This window comes from Perca fluviatilis, chromosome 10, assembly GCF_010015445.1.
Source record: "Perca fluviatilis chromosome 10, GENO_Pfluv_1.0, whole genome shotgun sequence".
Taxonomy (NCBI): Eukaryota; Metazoa; Chordata; class Actinopteri; order Perciformes; family Percidae; genus Perca; species Perca fluviatilis.
In genome coordinates, this window is record NC_053121.1 from 1,546,383 (window position 1) to 1,559,329 (window position 12,947).

General features: G+C 40.2%; 1 protein-coding gene across 1 annotated transcript; it reads right to left on the reverse strand.

The window, feature by feature from the left end:
- eif4ebp3l (eukaryotic translation initiation factor 4E binding protein 3, like) lies at positions 1 to 4,245 on the reverse strand. Its single transcript, XM_039813222.1, has 3 exons — positions 3,840 to 4,245; positions 1,872 to 2,048; positions 1 to 589 (listed from the first exon to the last, which is right to left on the reverse strand). The coding sequence occupies exons 1-3, from the start codon at positions 3,970 to 3,972 to the stop codon at positions 561 to 563; spliced, it is 339 nt and encodes a 112-aa protein (XP_039669156.1). The 5' UTR covers positions 3,973 to 4,245; the 3' UTR covers positions 1 to 560.
- Between the last annotated feature and the right edge of the window lie 8,702 nt (positions 4,246 to 12,947).

A 12,947-nucleotide genomic window follows, 5' to 3' on the forward strand; every position in this document is an offset into this window, starting at 1 on the left:
AACAATTGCCCACAGTCTGAATAGCCTTTAATTGAAATTATTCACATTTAAGCTCTCCCTCCGTACAAAACAGAGTAGGAGCTGATTTTCAGAAGGCCCTGACCCCCAATATTAGGAGACACTTGTTTGCCCAACACAAAGAAAGTTAGCCATCTAATTTTCTTTTTTTTGGGGGGGGGGATACAACAAAACAACTGATGCCTGCAGTGAAAAACTCTACATGTCTTAATGTAATCATCTTATATTCCCCAACTTAAAAAATAGGCTACATTGTACAATGTTATTTACAAAAGATTAAAAAAAGTTAAATCAAAATGGATTTTTCAATCCTGCTGCAGCTCTGAAGTGACCAATCAGACCATTTCTTTGCTTAACACACTTAGGGTCAAAAACACCCTATCGTTTTCCAACTATTCCATTCTTTTTGGTTCCTCACAAAAGCTTTTATTTAAAAAAAAAAAAAAAAAAAAAAAAAAAGCTTTAAATGTAATGCATTACAGTCATTAATGACCTTGGAGGCGTTTTAACTAATAATTCTCCACAGGAGGTAATACTGGAACTCAGATGTCCATCTCAAACTGGTTGTCATCTGTTGAAAAGGGAGAGAAGAAACCGTTAAGATTAAAAAGGGGAGGTATTTGACAATCAGCTGGCAGTTTGCAAAACATTTGTGTATGTACCCAAAGCACAACCACACCTTAAAACGGACTACAGAGAAGATGGCAAAGTACAGACCTTATCAATGCATTCATAACTGGCAAGAAAAAAAACAAAACATTTGACTACTGGGTGGAGCTTGCAAATCCAGACCGCGTGACATGTTTACCGACCCAGACAAGGGTGACAGGGGGAAAAAGGGGGTCGACACTAATCCCCATGGTCTTTATTTTTGACAGGAGGAATGGAGAGGGACAGATTGATGTTTTGATGTATTTTTGCTTAATAATAAATAGCTGTCTCAACTTGCTCATGAGCCCAAACCTTTGGTTACACAGCCATCATTTTATTTGCAAGGAGTGATTATATCCTCTGGAGAGGGCTAACAGAAACACAGAAAATTCAGTTGACCGATATATTTGCTAAATAACTTGATTTTTCTTAACCCGTCAGCAACAACAAATTAACAGCTGACACCATCAACTTAAAATTTAGAAAAATCCTAGCTTATACAGTATGACACATATAGTGATTGTTAAGTAATTAGCCACTGACCTAGTTTTAAAAGTCTAGTTAAACCCATAAAAGCTACAGCCCCTAAAAGACTAAACTAACACATGCCCATAATGCCTGAGCAACTGCTGTGTTGCAAAAATGTAGGCATAGCACTGCGAGAATATATGCTGCACCTATCTGCTGTATTAGCACATGTTGAATACTCATGACAATGTAAAAACTCGCAGCTCATGTTGGAAACAAAAGGGTTTCAAGTACATGAGAACACAGCTGGAGAAGCATTCTATGCATAGAGAAATTAATGAGTAGTTCTTAGAATATTAGATAGGGCTACAAAATTGTGCATTGTGGGGGGATATTTTGATTTTTTTTTTTTGTAAGATTATTTTTTTCGGGGCTTTTCCCTTTTATTGTGTAGACAGTGGATAGACGTGAAAGGGGGAGAGAGATGGGGGATGACACACAGCAAAGGGCAGCAGGTCGGATTCAAACCTGCGCCGCTGCAGGACTCAGCCAACATGGGGGGAACGCTCTTACTGGGTGAGCTAGAGGCCGCCCCAGGATATTTAGATTTTTATAAAACTACAAAAAGCATGAAAGATGCATGGACATGTGTTTGCACACATGAACTTGGGCATGTGTTTACCAGTCCACTCTATAAAAACTAATCAGAGAAAACTAGGTAGTTGTAAGCTTACCTGCAATGTCCTTTTCTTCTTCCTCAGCCTCCTCCTTGAGATCCTGCAGTTTTCCCATGGGGTGCGTAGCAGGTACTGTTACCCCTGGGATCTGGGGCAGACAGCATGGGGGGGTACGGGCAAGAGGGGAGTTTCGACAATCCAACAGAAATTTTCTGTCGTAAATGATGCGGGTACCTGGGTTTGAGAGACAAAAAAAGAAAAGTTAAACATCAAATCGCACTTCATGATCGAAAGTGAAGTTAATGCTCTGAAGACAAAACACAACAGACCAAATGCTGGAATATCTAATATATGATAGATAAGTTAACACAACAGCTTAGCAAGGTGCACATTGGAGTTAAGTATCATTATCCTCTACCAGAGGCAATTTGAGTGAGAATAGCAGGGTTCTGTGTGCGCGCAGAGGGGAGGGCTGAAGGATGCCACTGCCATGAGTTCCAGGAAATCAGAGTACAAAACATTCTGTCTTTGAAGCAAGAGGCCCTGAGGTTTAAGCAAGCCACATGTTTGTTCTTTGACTGGGTAAAATCTTTACCATTGACGGTAGATGTGACATGCATAGGCATCTATCAAAGCTTTTCTCAAGTTTTCTCACAGTGATGACATGATTTCAGGGTAAAGCAATCACACAAACCCTGCAGCTTGCCACATCTAAAATCTTCCTGGCAGTCTCATGTCTGTCACCATTTGGACTTGGCCAACTCCAAGCGAAAACAGTGTTATAAACGGCGTGTTGTGATAAGTTTGACCAGGACATGACTGAGTCAAGGAGTGGTCTGCTGCTTTTTTATTAGAGTTTAAACCTGCTGAACCTCGCCACAAGGAAAAACACGTTATGTAATAACTGTGGTGAGCAGTTCGTCCTGGACAAAGGGAAGCAAAGCAGAGGGGGAATAGAGAGAGAAATGGGGCGAGGAAAGCGGGCTGGAATGTAAGCTATAACATAGTGCAAGCAATGCATTCCAAGACTGCATTAGAGTGCAGAGCAGTTATGTAAAAAATGGGGTCGGTCTAGCAACACATGGCATGACCCTCGCAGAGTGAAAGGTGTTGCACATGAAGCGGAATACAAGTCCAAACTGTGTTGCAAGTCCCTATGCCGTGTTTAGCAGTGCCATCAATTTTTGGTACGGATTTAAAAGAAAAACAAAACAAAACAAAAAACAAACATATATTGCTCACACTTCCCACATTAGACATGTCCTTCCCCTCCTCCTCTTAACTTGTACAAAATGTTCTTTACTGTTCCTGAAATGCAAAGAGAGCAGCGGGGATAGGACAGCCTCCCAACTCCTCCGCTGGCAGAGGCCAATCCCTCTTCTGTTCTGGCAGCTGGACACATACACCCCTTTTTAAATCACAAATCACGGGTTAGACTGCTCTTGTTGTCTTTAGACGTCAATGTTTTCGATGCAGCAAAAACTGTGTTCAGACCCCAATGCATGTTATGTTGTTTATGTTTAATAACCCTGCATATCCCGTGTAAGACAAAGTTACTAGTATTGTTATGCTATTAGCAATGGAAAGCTAGACATTAATGTGTAGTATTTATTGTAAACTTAGTAATAGAAAAACAGTAAAAACTGTCTGACTAACGTTACATGCTTATGTTTGAGTGTAATCTATGTAACAGTACTGTATTGTTTGATTTACACAACGACAGCAAACTTGACAGCATTTATGTTTTTAGTTACCAATTGTTTAGAGTTTAAGCTAATTTGGTTATTCTATGGTGTTAGGGCGAGCTAAATTATATTTTTAAACCGATACTTTTATCAGCTGCATATTTGTATTGTTTGGAGCTTCTCGCGAGAGCTTGTCGATGAGCTGGGAGCATTTGCACGTATGAACAAATCGTTGGGTTACGTTACAACTCTAGCTAACTTTTTCTGGCAAGTTCCGTGGTGCGAACACACTTTCTAATATGAAACCTCGACAGAAAGCGTAGCACTCCCCAGTTCTTACCTCCAGGGGTGGTGGAGAAGAGCGTCCCCCCGGGTGTCTGGCTGTAACAGTCGGGAATCTGGGACCAGTCCTTTGGGGTGACCACCCTGGTGGGGATAGGGCAGCTTTTAACTTCATTTGTCCCGGTCGACATGCTAGCTTCTGCTGGGCTGCTGCAGGCGGAGTGTTATTCAAAGTCCTCAAACTCGCTATGTAACGCTCGCGCGCAGCCTTGCACAAAGACAAACGAAATCAAAGTTGTAGGGTTTTTTTTTTTTCTTTTTTTTTTACACAACTAACAGTTACCAAAGTAAAAGTTAAATAACTTCAACTTGTAAACTGATTATTCAAACAAGTTGAGAGTTTGGGGCCCGCTGCTCTCCGTCTCTACAAGCAGCTACCATGTGCTGTATTTGTAGCAGGCAGCCACTCGTGATGTTTTTGTGCAACAGCTCAGAGACACGTGGGGCAACGGAAATGTGATAGTGCGAATGTTTTCAAGTACAAGACAGTCCGTGGGGGCGGAGAGGAGGTAACTATGGAGTAGGAGGGAAATCTGCTGATTGATGAGAACACAAACATTGAACGTGTAAATATTTTATTTTATACTACAAGAGAAAATACAATGTAAAGTGAAAATGTAGCTAGTGTTAAGAAATCTCTAAAAGACGTGATGTTCAATTTCTGAGGAGTAAGGAGAGGCTGGGGTCGAATTGAAAGGTTTAATAAAACAACACGATGAAAACGACAGTCAAAACACAATCAAACAAATATGAAACATAAAACACTGCCAGCAGCAGACTGCAAAACATGCTTCCCCTGTTGGGTCACAGTTAGCAGCCACGCGACATGACAACAATACACTGTAAACAGCGGTCTTCAAAATGCTTCCCCTTGGGGTCACAGATTGAAGCCCGAATCTTTCTCAGGATAAGAATTATATCCCTTTGGAATTGTGGGTGTTTCCCTTGAATGATAAGTCTCTCAGGTTAAGGACACACCTCTGATTAGATTAACTCCAGGTCACAGACAAAGGTCATTTATCTTGGTAGTGCTGATATTCAAGTTTACAGAGTTTGCATTTCCTTTGTTCTAACCCAGACTTGGCACCAGGAGGTTGGAGTCTCCAAGAGACGTTTCTCTTCATATGTTAGTAGTTGGTTTTAACCTAATCTATCTGCAAGAAACAGGAAGAGAGGGGGAGAGAAATAACCAGCTGTTTTTACCTTAGTAGTTATTCTAGATTCCATTCCTATTTTCATAACCTGACTGCAGCATACAATTTATTATTTAAAACATAAAACATAAGCATGGTTTTAACTTTTTACAACCTAACACTAGCTGACGTTACCATCAGCTTATCATTCTCACTCAAGCTCTTATCCTTTAGGGAAGCTTCTCTTCAGCCCTTTAATGTATATTACAACATGTGTTGGATGGGGTAAGACTAAAATAAATGACGATTTTCTTATTAATTTGTCAACATTGGGCTGGGCATTAAGAAAATAGCTTTCCAGGGCGTCTCTGGTTCATTAAACAAGCGCACTTCCACCTGTCCGTGTTACTCACTCGACAACACTGCTCCCTGCAGGCGTTTAAATGGGTGGCGCAGAGTGGGCACGTTTCTCACGTAGAGCACCCTGCATCCATGAGAGAGCCTCACAGCTGCTGCACATCTCTGCTGCACGTTGTCTTTAGCATCAACAATCAAAGCTTTGCCATTTCCCCTATCTATTCTTTTTTATTAAGCTCTTTATCTATTACATTCAAGTTTTCAGAATTGTGTCGGCCTACATAGTTAAATTTGTGTGTGTGTGTGTGTGTGTGTGTGTGTGAAAGGAAGAAGAAAACTGTAATAACAGAATTTAGTTTTCTTCCATGAATGTTAGGCTACCACAGACACCCAATACTGCAAATATATAAATATTGCAATATTTTCATCAGTGGGCCATAGGCCCACCTATAATAAGACCTACCTAAACAGCTTTTAAAAACGGTTAAGCCTGTGGAAAAGCAGATCCAGGTGTGGGATGAGGACAGTATAGAGACGCTGAAAGGATGCCTGGAGTGTACATCCTGGACCATCTTTGAGGACTCTTCAGCTGACTTGCACGAACAGACAGAAGCTATTTCGGGCTACATAGTGTGAGTGCGGTCATTCCAACTAAGACCATTAAGGTGTACCCAAACATTAAACCGTGGGTGACGAAAGAACTAAAAGACATACTAAATGAGAAAAAGAGAGTCTTCGCTTCAGGAAGCTTACAGAACAGAAAAGACATGCAAAGGAAGGTCAATAAGGAGATCTATAAGGCCAGGTGTCAGTACAAGGACAAGGTACAGAGTACTGCGGGGAATTCAAGGGCTGCTTGGACTGGTATAAAGTTGATGGCCAACGCCCCCTTCAAGACAGGGAAAAAAATGATTTCATGGAGGACACAGCATCCCGTGCTCTGGCCAACAACTTAAATGAACATTTTACCCGCTTTGAAATAAATGACAGTGACAATGTCTCTGCTTGGCAACAGACTGTAATAGACGATGCTGAGATGGAGAGCACTTTGATTATTACGGAGGAGATGGTCCAGCGAGTGTTTGAGAAGACTAATGTGCCGAAGAGTCCGGGGCCGGATAACATTGGAGGCAGAGTGCTGAAGCACTGTGTGGTCCAATTAAGTGGAATTTTATGTTCCCTCTTCCAGCGCTCAATGGACACTCAGGTAGTTCCACTGCTTTGGAAAACAGCAGTCGTGACCCCCCCCCCCTTCCCAAAGTCTCCCATCCATCCTCATCCAAGGATTATAGGCCCATTGCTCTCACCTCTCTTTTAGTTAAATCACTTGAGCGGATCATTAAAACACACATCATTAACTCCTGTAGACATGACCTTGACCCTTTACAATTTGCATATAGATTTGGGAGGGGGACGGACGATGCCATTGCAGTGCTTTTAAACTATCTGTATACCCACCTGGAGGGTTGTAAAACGCATGCTCACGTTTTATTTGCAGACTTTTCATCAGCATTCAATACAATCCACCCACACATTTTAGCAAACAGACTTAGAGACAATTTCCAGCTAAACTCAACATTAATTAAATGGATTTTGGATTTCCTGAGTGGGCGGCCACAAAGAGTAGGCTAAGGGTGGGAAACACATTATCTGGGGTGCGCTTTACCTCAATTGGGACACCACAAGGTAGTGTCTTGTCACAACTGCTCTATATATTGTACACTGACTGTTGTCGCAGTAGTTACCCAGGACGTTATATAATTAAATTTGCAGATGATATTGCTGTGATTAGTTTACTGGAGCGAGATGAAACTGAACATGGTCCAGTGTTGCAGGAATTTGCTGACTGGTGTGAAGCCTCCCAGTTGCTGTTGAATACGTCCAAGACAAAAGAATTGGTCTTTGATTTTAGACGTGCTGCTCCCTCACCCTGATAAGAGGAGACGAGATAGAGATGGTGACGGAGTGCAAATATCTCGGTCTCATCATTGATCATAAATTATCCTGGGATCAGTGTGCTGATGCCGTTTTTAAACAGGGCCAACAACGTTTGTATTTTCTTAGGAAACTTAATTATTTTAATGTTGACAATAAAATGTTGACTCTTTTTTACAAGTCCTTTATCGAGAGTAGGCTATTCTCTCTATTGTGCTGGTATGGACATTCAAAAATCACCCATAGGAACAAATTGGGGAACATTGTTAAAACCTGTGGAAAAATCATTGGTAGGCAACAGGTAGACCTGTACTAACTATATCTGACCAGATTGGCACAGAAGGTATAAGGTTTTTTTTTATGGTTCGGAGTAATTCACCCTAGGGTCCTTTGCACCATGACCTCCAGCCAAACATCCCCCAGAAGCTTTTTTCACCTGGGTCTAACATTGGGAGAGTTAGCTAGAGCGTTATCAGCTGAATAGTTTAGCGCAGAGGCTAATGGACCCACGTTTGTATCTCATAAATGACCCCACTAATAATGCCCGAAATGATACCAAACGTCTACACTAGTACAAATAGGTTATGCACTCATAAAACGATGGATTGGAAAGTTTGTAAGTAGGCTACACCAGGAGTTTATGTAAATAACACTTGCCTGCTGGCTTCTGCTCTCTGCTGTTGTTGTTGCTGCTGTAAGACGAGTGCTTAGGGACCTCTACAAATTACAACACCGAAAAGAGATGCAACAAAAATATTTTTTTGCTGCATCTACTTTTTTTAAGTGCTGTAGTATAACTAGCAGGAGACAAGTAATAATTGAGGTAAGTTTGAAGACATTACCTTATTTAATCATTAAATTAATAAATATTTTTGTTGTAACTCTTTTTGGTGTAGTAATTTGTAGACAGCCCTAAGCACTCGTCTAACTGCAGGTGCAGCAGCAGCAGCAACAGAGAGCAGAAGAGAGCAGGCAAGTGTTCAGAAACTTCTGGTGTACTTACAAACTTTCCAATCCATCGTTTTATGAGTACATAAACTATTTGTACTAGTGTAGACCTTTGGTATCATTTCGGGCATTATTAGTGGGGTAATTTATAGGGTTGGGTACCAAAACCCGGTTCCACTCCACTATGGTACCGGTTCCTACGCAAACGGTAGTATTCGGACCGGATTAGAACGCGAATTTCGGTTCCTCATTTCGGTTCCGACTGAAATATTTCCCCTCTGTCGCTCCGGACAGCGGCAGCCTCTTTTTTTCTTTCTCCCTTTTCTGCCGAGTGGCGCACGTGCCCGCTCGCGGTGTGAAGCGCGTGTCCGCGCTATTCCCCCGACATGCACTCTAGGGGAGCGCAGGGCACAAAGTAACGCGGGGTTAAATGTAACACGGGTTTTTTAGATGGTTGCACAAGGTAGAACTGGATGTGCTTCAGGGCATGTAATGACATCGCCATTAGACGTGTTCCAGCCAATTTGGAATTCTGTTTACTTCTGCTGTCTCCGAGAGAGAGAAGAAATTGTGTTTTGGCGTCATAAAAGTATTTTTTTTGGTCAGAAGTATTTCTCGATTTCTAAAGAGTGTGTGAAAGTCAGTGTATCTAATCTATTGCCTTGATCACCGTCCTTTTGGCTAAAACATCGTGCCATTATAAAAGATGTGACCATCGCTTAGCGAGTGCTAGCCAGTCCTGAGGTAAACGCGTCACAGCGGGGCTAGTTGTAACGCGCTGTTACAACTAAGCCGTACCTATAATTATATGCCATTTCTAACTCACAAAGTCTTTAATTTGCATTAATGTTTAAAAACCAATATTTTGAAAGTATTTAAGTACAGCGTGAACAACTATGTATTGCATTTCTTTTGTCCACAGAATGAGAATTTTCTTTTATTATTATTTCTTACATTTTATTTTTTATTTTTTTTATTTTTTAATAGATCCATAAATTAAACTATTATATTATGCAGAGTTTAGTAAAAACGTGTTTTATACAGTTTTATTAGGTGTATAGCACAATGCTATTGAATTATTTGTGTTAAATCCAACTTTTTAACAAGTGTTACAACTAACCCTCTATCTGTTACAACTAACCCCACATATGGGGCAGGTTGTAACATTTCACCGATCGCCACTCGGGGGAATTGTTCAAGAACAGTAGGTCCTACAAACAAACTTTCAGTGCACCTTTGTAGCAGAGATATGTATGTTGCTTGTATAAAAATATGAGCAGTAAAACTCAAATGGTTTGAGAAATATTTAGCCCAAACCAAAAAGTGTTACTTTGTGCCCCGTGCTCCCAATCACAGCTGATAGACGTCTTTTTGTACACGCTCTGAAACGGACGTAAAAATATCCCACTTTCTCTGTAGTCTACCGTTAGCTAGCTACCGTATATGTAGGCTACTTTTAAAATGGCATATTTTCCCTCTGGGCTCACCAAAACGGACGTAAAAGCATATTAACCATTCACTGACTGCACGTGATCGCTAGTAAACATTACACTTGCTCTGCTAGTCTATCGTTCAGGACAAGAGCCTGTAGCCTGGTGGTGGGGGAGGCGAGACAGCCTCCCCAAATTGTCTGCCCTTTCAAACTCATACCTGGGTGTGTACAGACCTCTTGGACACCGTCTGAGAGAGCTTTCTCCTGTGCAGTAGGCCTATGCTGCTCCCCATTTATGGAACTCTCTTCCTGTGGAAGTTCGAAACAGTTCTAGTCTCTCAGTTTTTAAATCTCGTCTTAAAACGTATCTGTTTAGGCAGGCTTTTATGTGATTAATGTTTGATGCTGTACTGGTTTGATTTTTCTTTTTCTTCTTTAAATGTTTTCTATAAATTTTGTAAGGCGTCCTTGAGTGTCATGAAAGGCGCCTTTAAATAAAATGTATTATTATTATTATTATTATTACATGCCATAAGTCAGGAGAGGTGTCCTATCTTGCCAGAGAAGGCAAATATGGTCATTTTTCTGCAAAAGAACTGCTAAAGTTTGAAGCTGGTTGGCATACCAACTCAACAACATTTATTTTGTTGTTACTTGTTAATAGTGTAACTGTTATTTGTTAAATTATTGTAGTTGTGTGTTAGGTGACTTAGGTTTACTTATTTTATATTTAAGTACTTTTAAACGTTAATATATTGTTAAATTTAAATAATTTTCAATAAAAAAAAACTCCATAAAAAGCCTTTCTTTTATGTCATTTTTCAGTTTTTCAAGAATCGGTTTAGGAATCGTTTAGGAATCGGAATCGTTTTAAAAGTACTGGTTCGGCATCGGAATCGTAAAAATCCAAACGGTACCCAACCCTAGTCATTTACGAGATACAAACGTGGGTCCATTAGCCTCTGCGCTAAGCTATTCAGCTGATAACGCTACGCTAACTCTCCCAGTGTTAGACCCAGGTGAAAAAAGCTTCTGGGGGGGTGTTTGGCTCGAGGTCATGGTGCGAACGACCCTAGGATGAAATTACTCCGAACCATCACTTTAATTTATTTATGATATTGTGCAATATACTCCTTTTACTGTATTCTATTTATTGATGTGTTGGATAGGTAGCGCTGTGGATGTCTGGTTCAATGTCTGTGTCGTGGATTATGTGTCAATATGGCTGTACTGTACAACAAATTGCCTCTCGGGGATATTAAAGTTTTCTAAGTCTAAGTCTAAGTAGGTTTATCACCAATGTTACCTCCTTCAGCAATAGAGTGACTTAACAGACATTTCATTTGTAAAAAAAAATAATAATAAAGGTTTAATGACAATATTTGAGATTAACTACTTTGTAATTTTAATTTACACTTTCAGTTCCTTTCCAGTTTCCTATGATGATCAACATTAATAAATTTGGGCCACTGTTTTTATGTATTAAATATATTAATATATGTAGTTGGATGTTTATATATTTTTAACAAATTGGCAAATTATTTAACAAATTTAAACTCTGCAACACATGTTCACATTTAAATGTAAAATTTTAAATGGAATACAACATGTTCTTATGACCAGTAGTATCTTCCTAAAATACAGTTAATCTCTCTTTGCAAGAGTTAAAAACAGTGTCCTCATTTATGGTCCTATGGCCTGAGGGTAGAAGCTCCCCCTGAGCCTCTCAGTGCTGGCCTGGTGTAAATATCCTTTAGCCAGGGTAGGGCATCGCTTGCCTAAAAGATAGTTACACCAGGCACTAGTTTGGAAGTCAATAATGGTCCAAAATGCAACTTCCAGCAGTGTGATGAGGACACCTGAAGTCTCCAGCACACATACACTGAGAATTTCAGTGAAGCGGGAGACATCTTCCGACACAGAAGATAAACATTTGAAGAAAAATCTAATTTGATTCAGGATTTCAAAATGAGGTAACACAGCTCATTGAGTTTCCACTGGAAAATAAAACAATAGAAAGGAAGAAAGAAAAATACTGCTACTTTTATTTTAAAGTGCCATTTTCATTCCTGGTTGATTAAGAGTTTTTATGTGAGTAAAAACAATGTAACAATTCCTATGAGGAAGTTATTCCTTTTTCCACCCACTTGAGGGCGACATTAGTACTAATTTGGGCCACTGTTTGTATGTATAAAACATGATATATCTACTTGGATGTTTATCTTTTTTTTTTTTTTTTTTTACAAATTGGCAAATCATTTGACAAATTGAAAATGTACTGCAAGAGAACTCAATGTTACAAATGGAATAAAACAGTTTGTTATGACCAGTAGTATCTTCCTTAAAAATACAGTTAATTTTGTTTGCAAGAGTTAAAAAAAAACAAAAAAACTTGTAAATTTGCTTGCATTTTGGGAGCTCAATCATGAATTAATCTATACATTTTTTATTAGTCATATGAAATTATATAAAAGTACAGTCTGTACGCCTCATTAAGGATTCTATGGCCTGAGGGTAGAAGCTCCTCCTGAGCCTCTCAGTGCTGGCCTGGTGTAAATATCCTTTAGCCAGGGTAGGGCATCACTTGGTCTATTGCTCCATGGAATTCCCAGTGCAGTGTGTTTTGCCCTCCAGGTCTCTGCGATACTATAAATTGTATGTCCTGCCCTGCCTAAAGGATATTTGGTCTCTGGTGCACACACACTGAGAATTTCTGTGAAGCAGGAGAGATCCCCAGTTTTTCTAAATAAGGTCCTACATGACAGCTGCAAGCTACAATTAAGTCATTACATAGTGTGCGGTTCCATTCCTTTTTGTGTTCTCAGCTGGTTCTTCTGTCACTGTGGGGGTTATTTACTCTGATGTTAAAAACTAGTTAAAAGTGCAACATTTAAGCTCTGATGATTACTATTGTACACTGTGAGGTTATTAGTGAGCTGAGCTTGACCTAGAGTGGCCTTTACTGACCACTGAGTGGGGTGAGCTTCATGAGTATTGTAATTGGTTGTCCGCAGCTCAGTGCAGTCTTAGGAAGTGTCCTCATTTAGGATCCTAGTGGCCTGAGGGTAGATACTCCTCCTGAGCCTCTCAGTGCTGGCCTGGTGTATCTATTACCTTCTTCCCAACCTTAACAAGGAGAAAAGGCTTGCATTTTGTGACCTTAATACTAGTTTGGAAGTCATTAATGGTCCAATATGCAACTTACAGCAGTGTGATGTGGACACTTGAAATCTCCAGGGCACATTCGCTGAGAATTTCCGTGGGGCAGGAGACATCTCCATACATCTTGTCCAGCAGATAA

Bases quoted from the DNA above. Each gene is read 5' to 3' on its own strand.
- eif4ebp3l (XM_039813222.1), bottom strand. From the start codon at position 3,972: ATGTCGACCGGGACAAATGAAGTTAAAAGCTGCCCTATCCCCACCAGG. The intron at 2,049-3,839 runs GTAAGAACTGGG...TCTCAAACCCAG, and splicing joins CTTCTCCACCACCCCTGGAG to GTACCCGCATCATTTACGAC. The intron at 590-1,871 runs GTAAGCTTACAA...CCTTTTCAACAG, and splicing joins AGAAGAAAAGGACATTGCAG to ATGACAACCAGTTTGAGATG.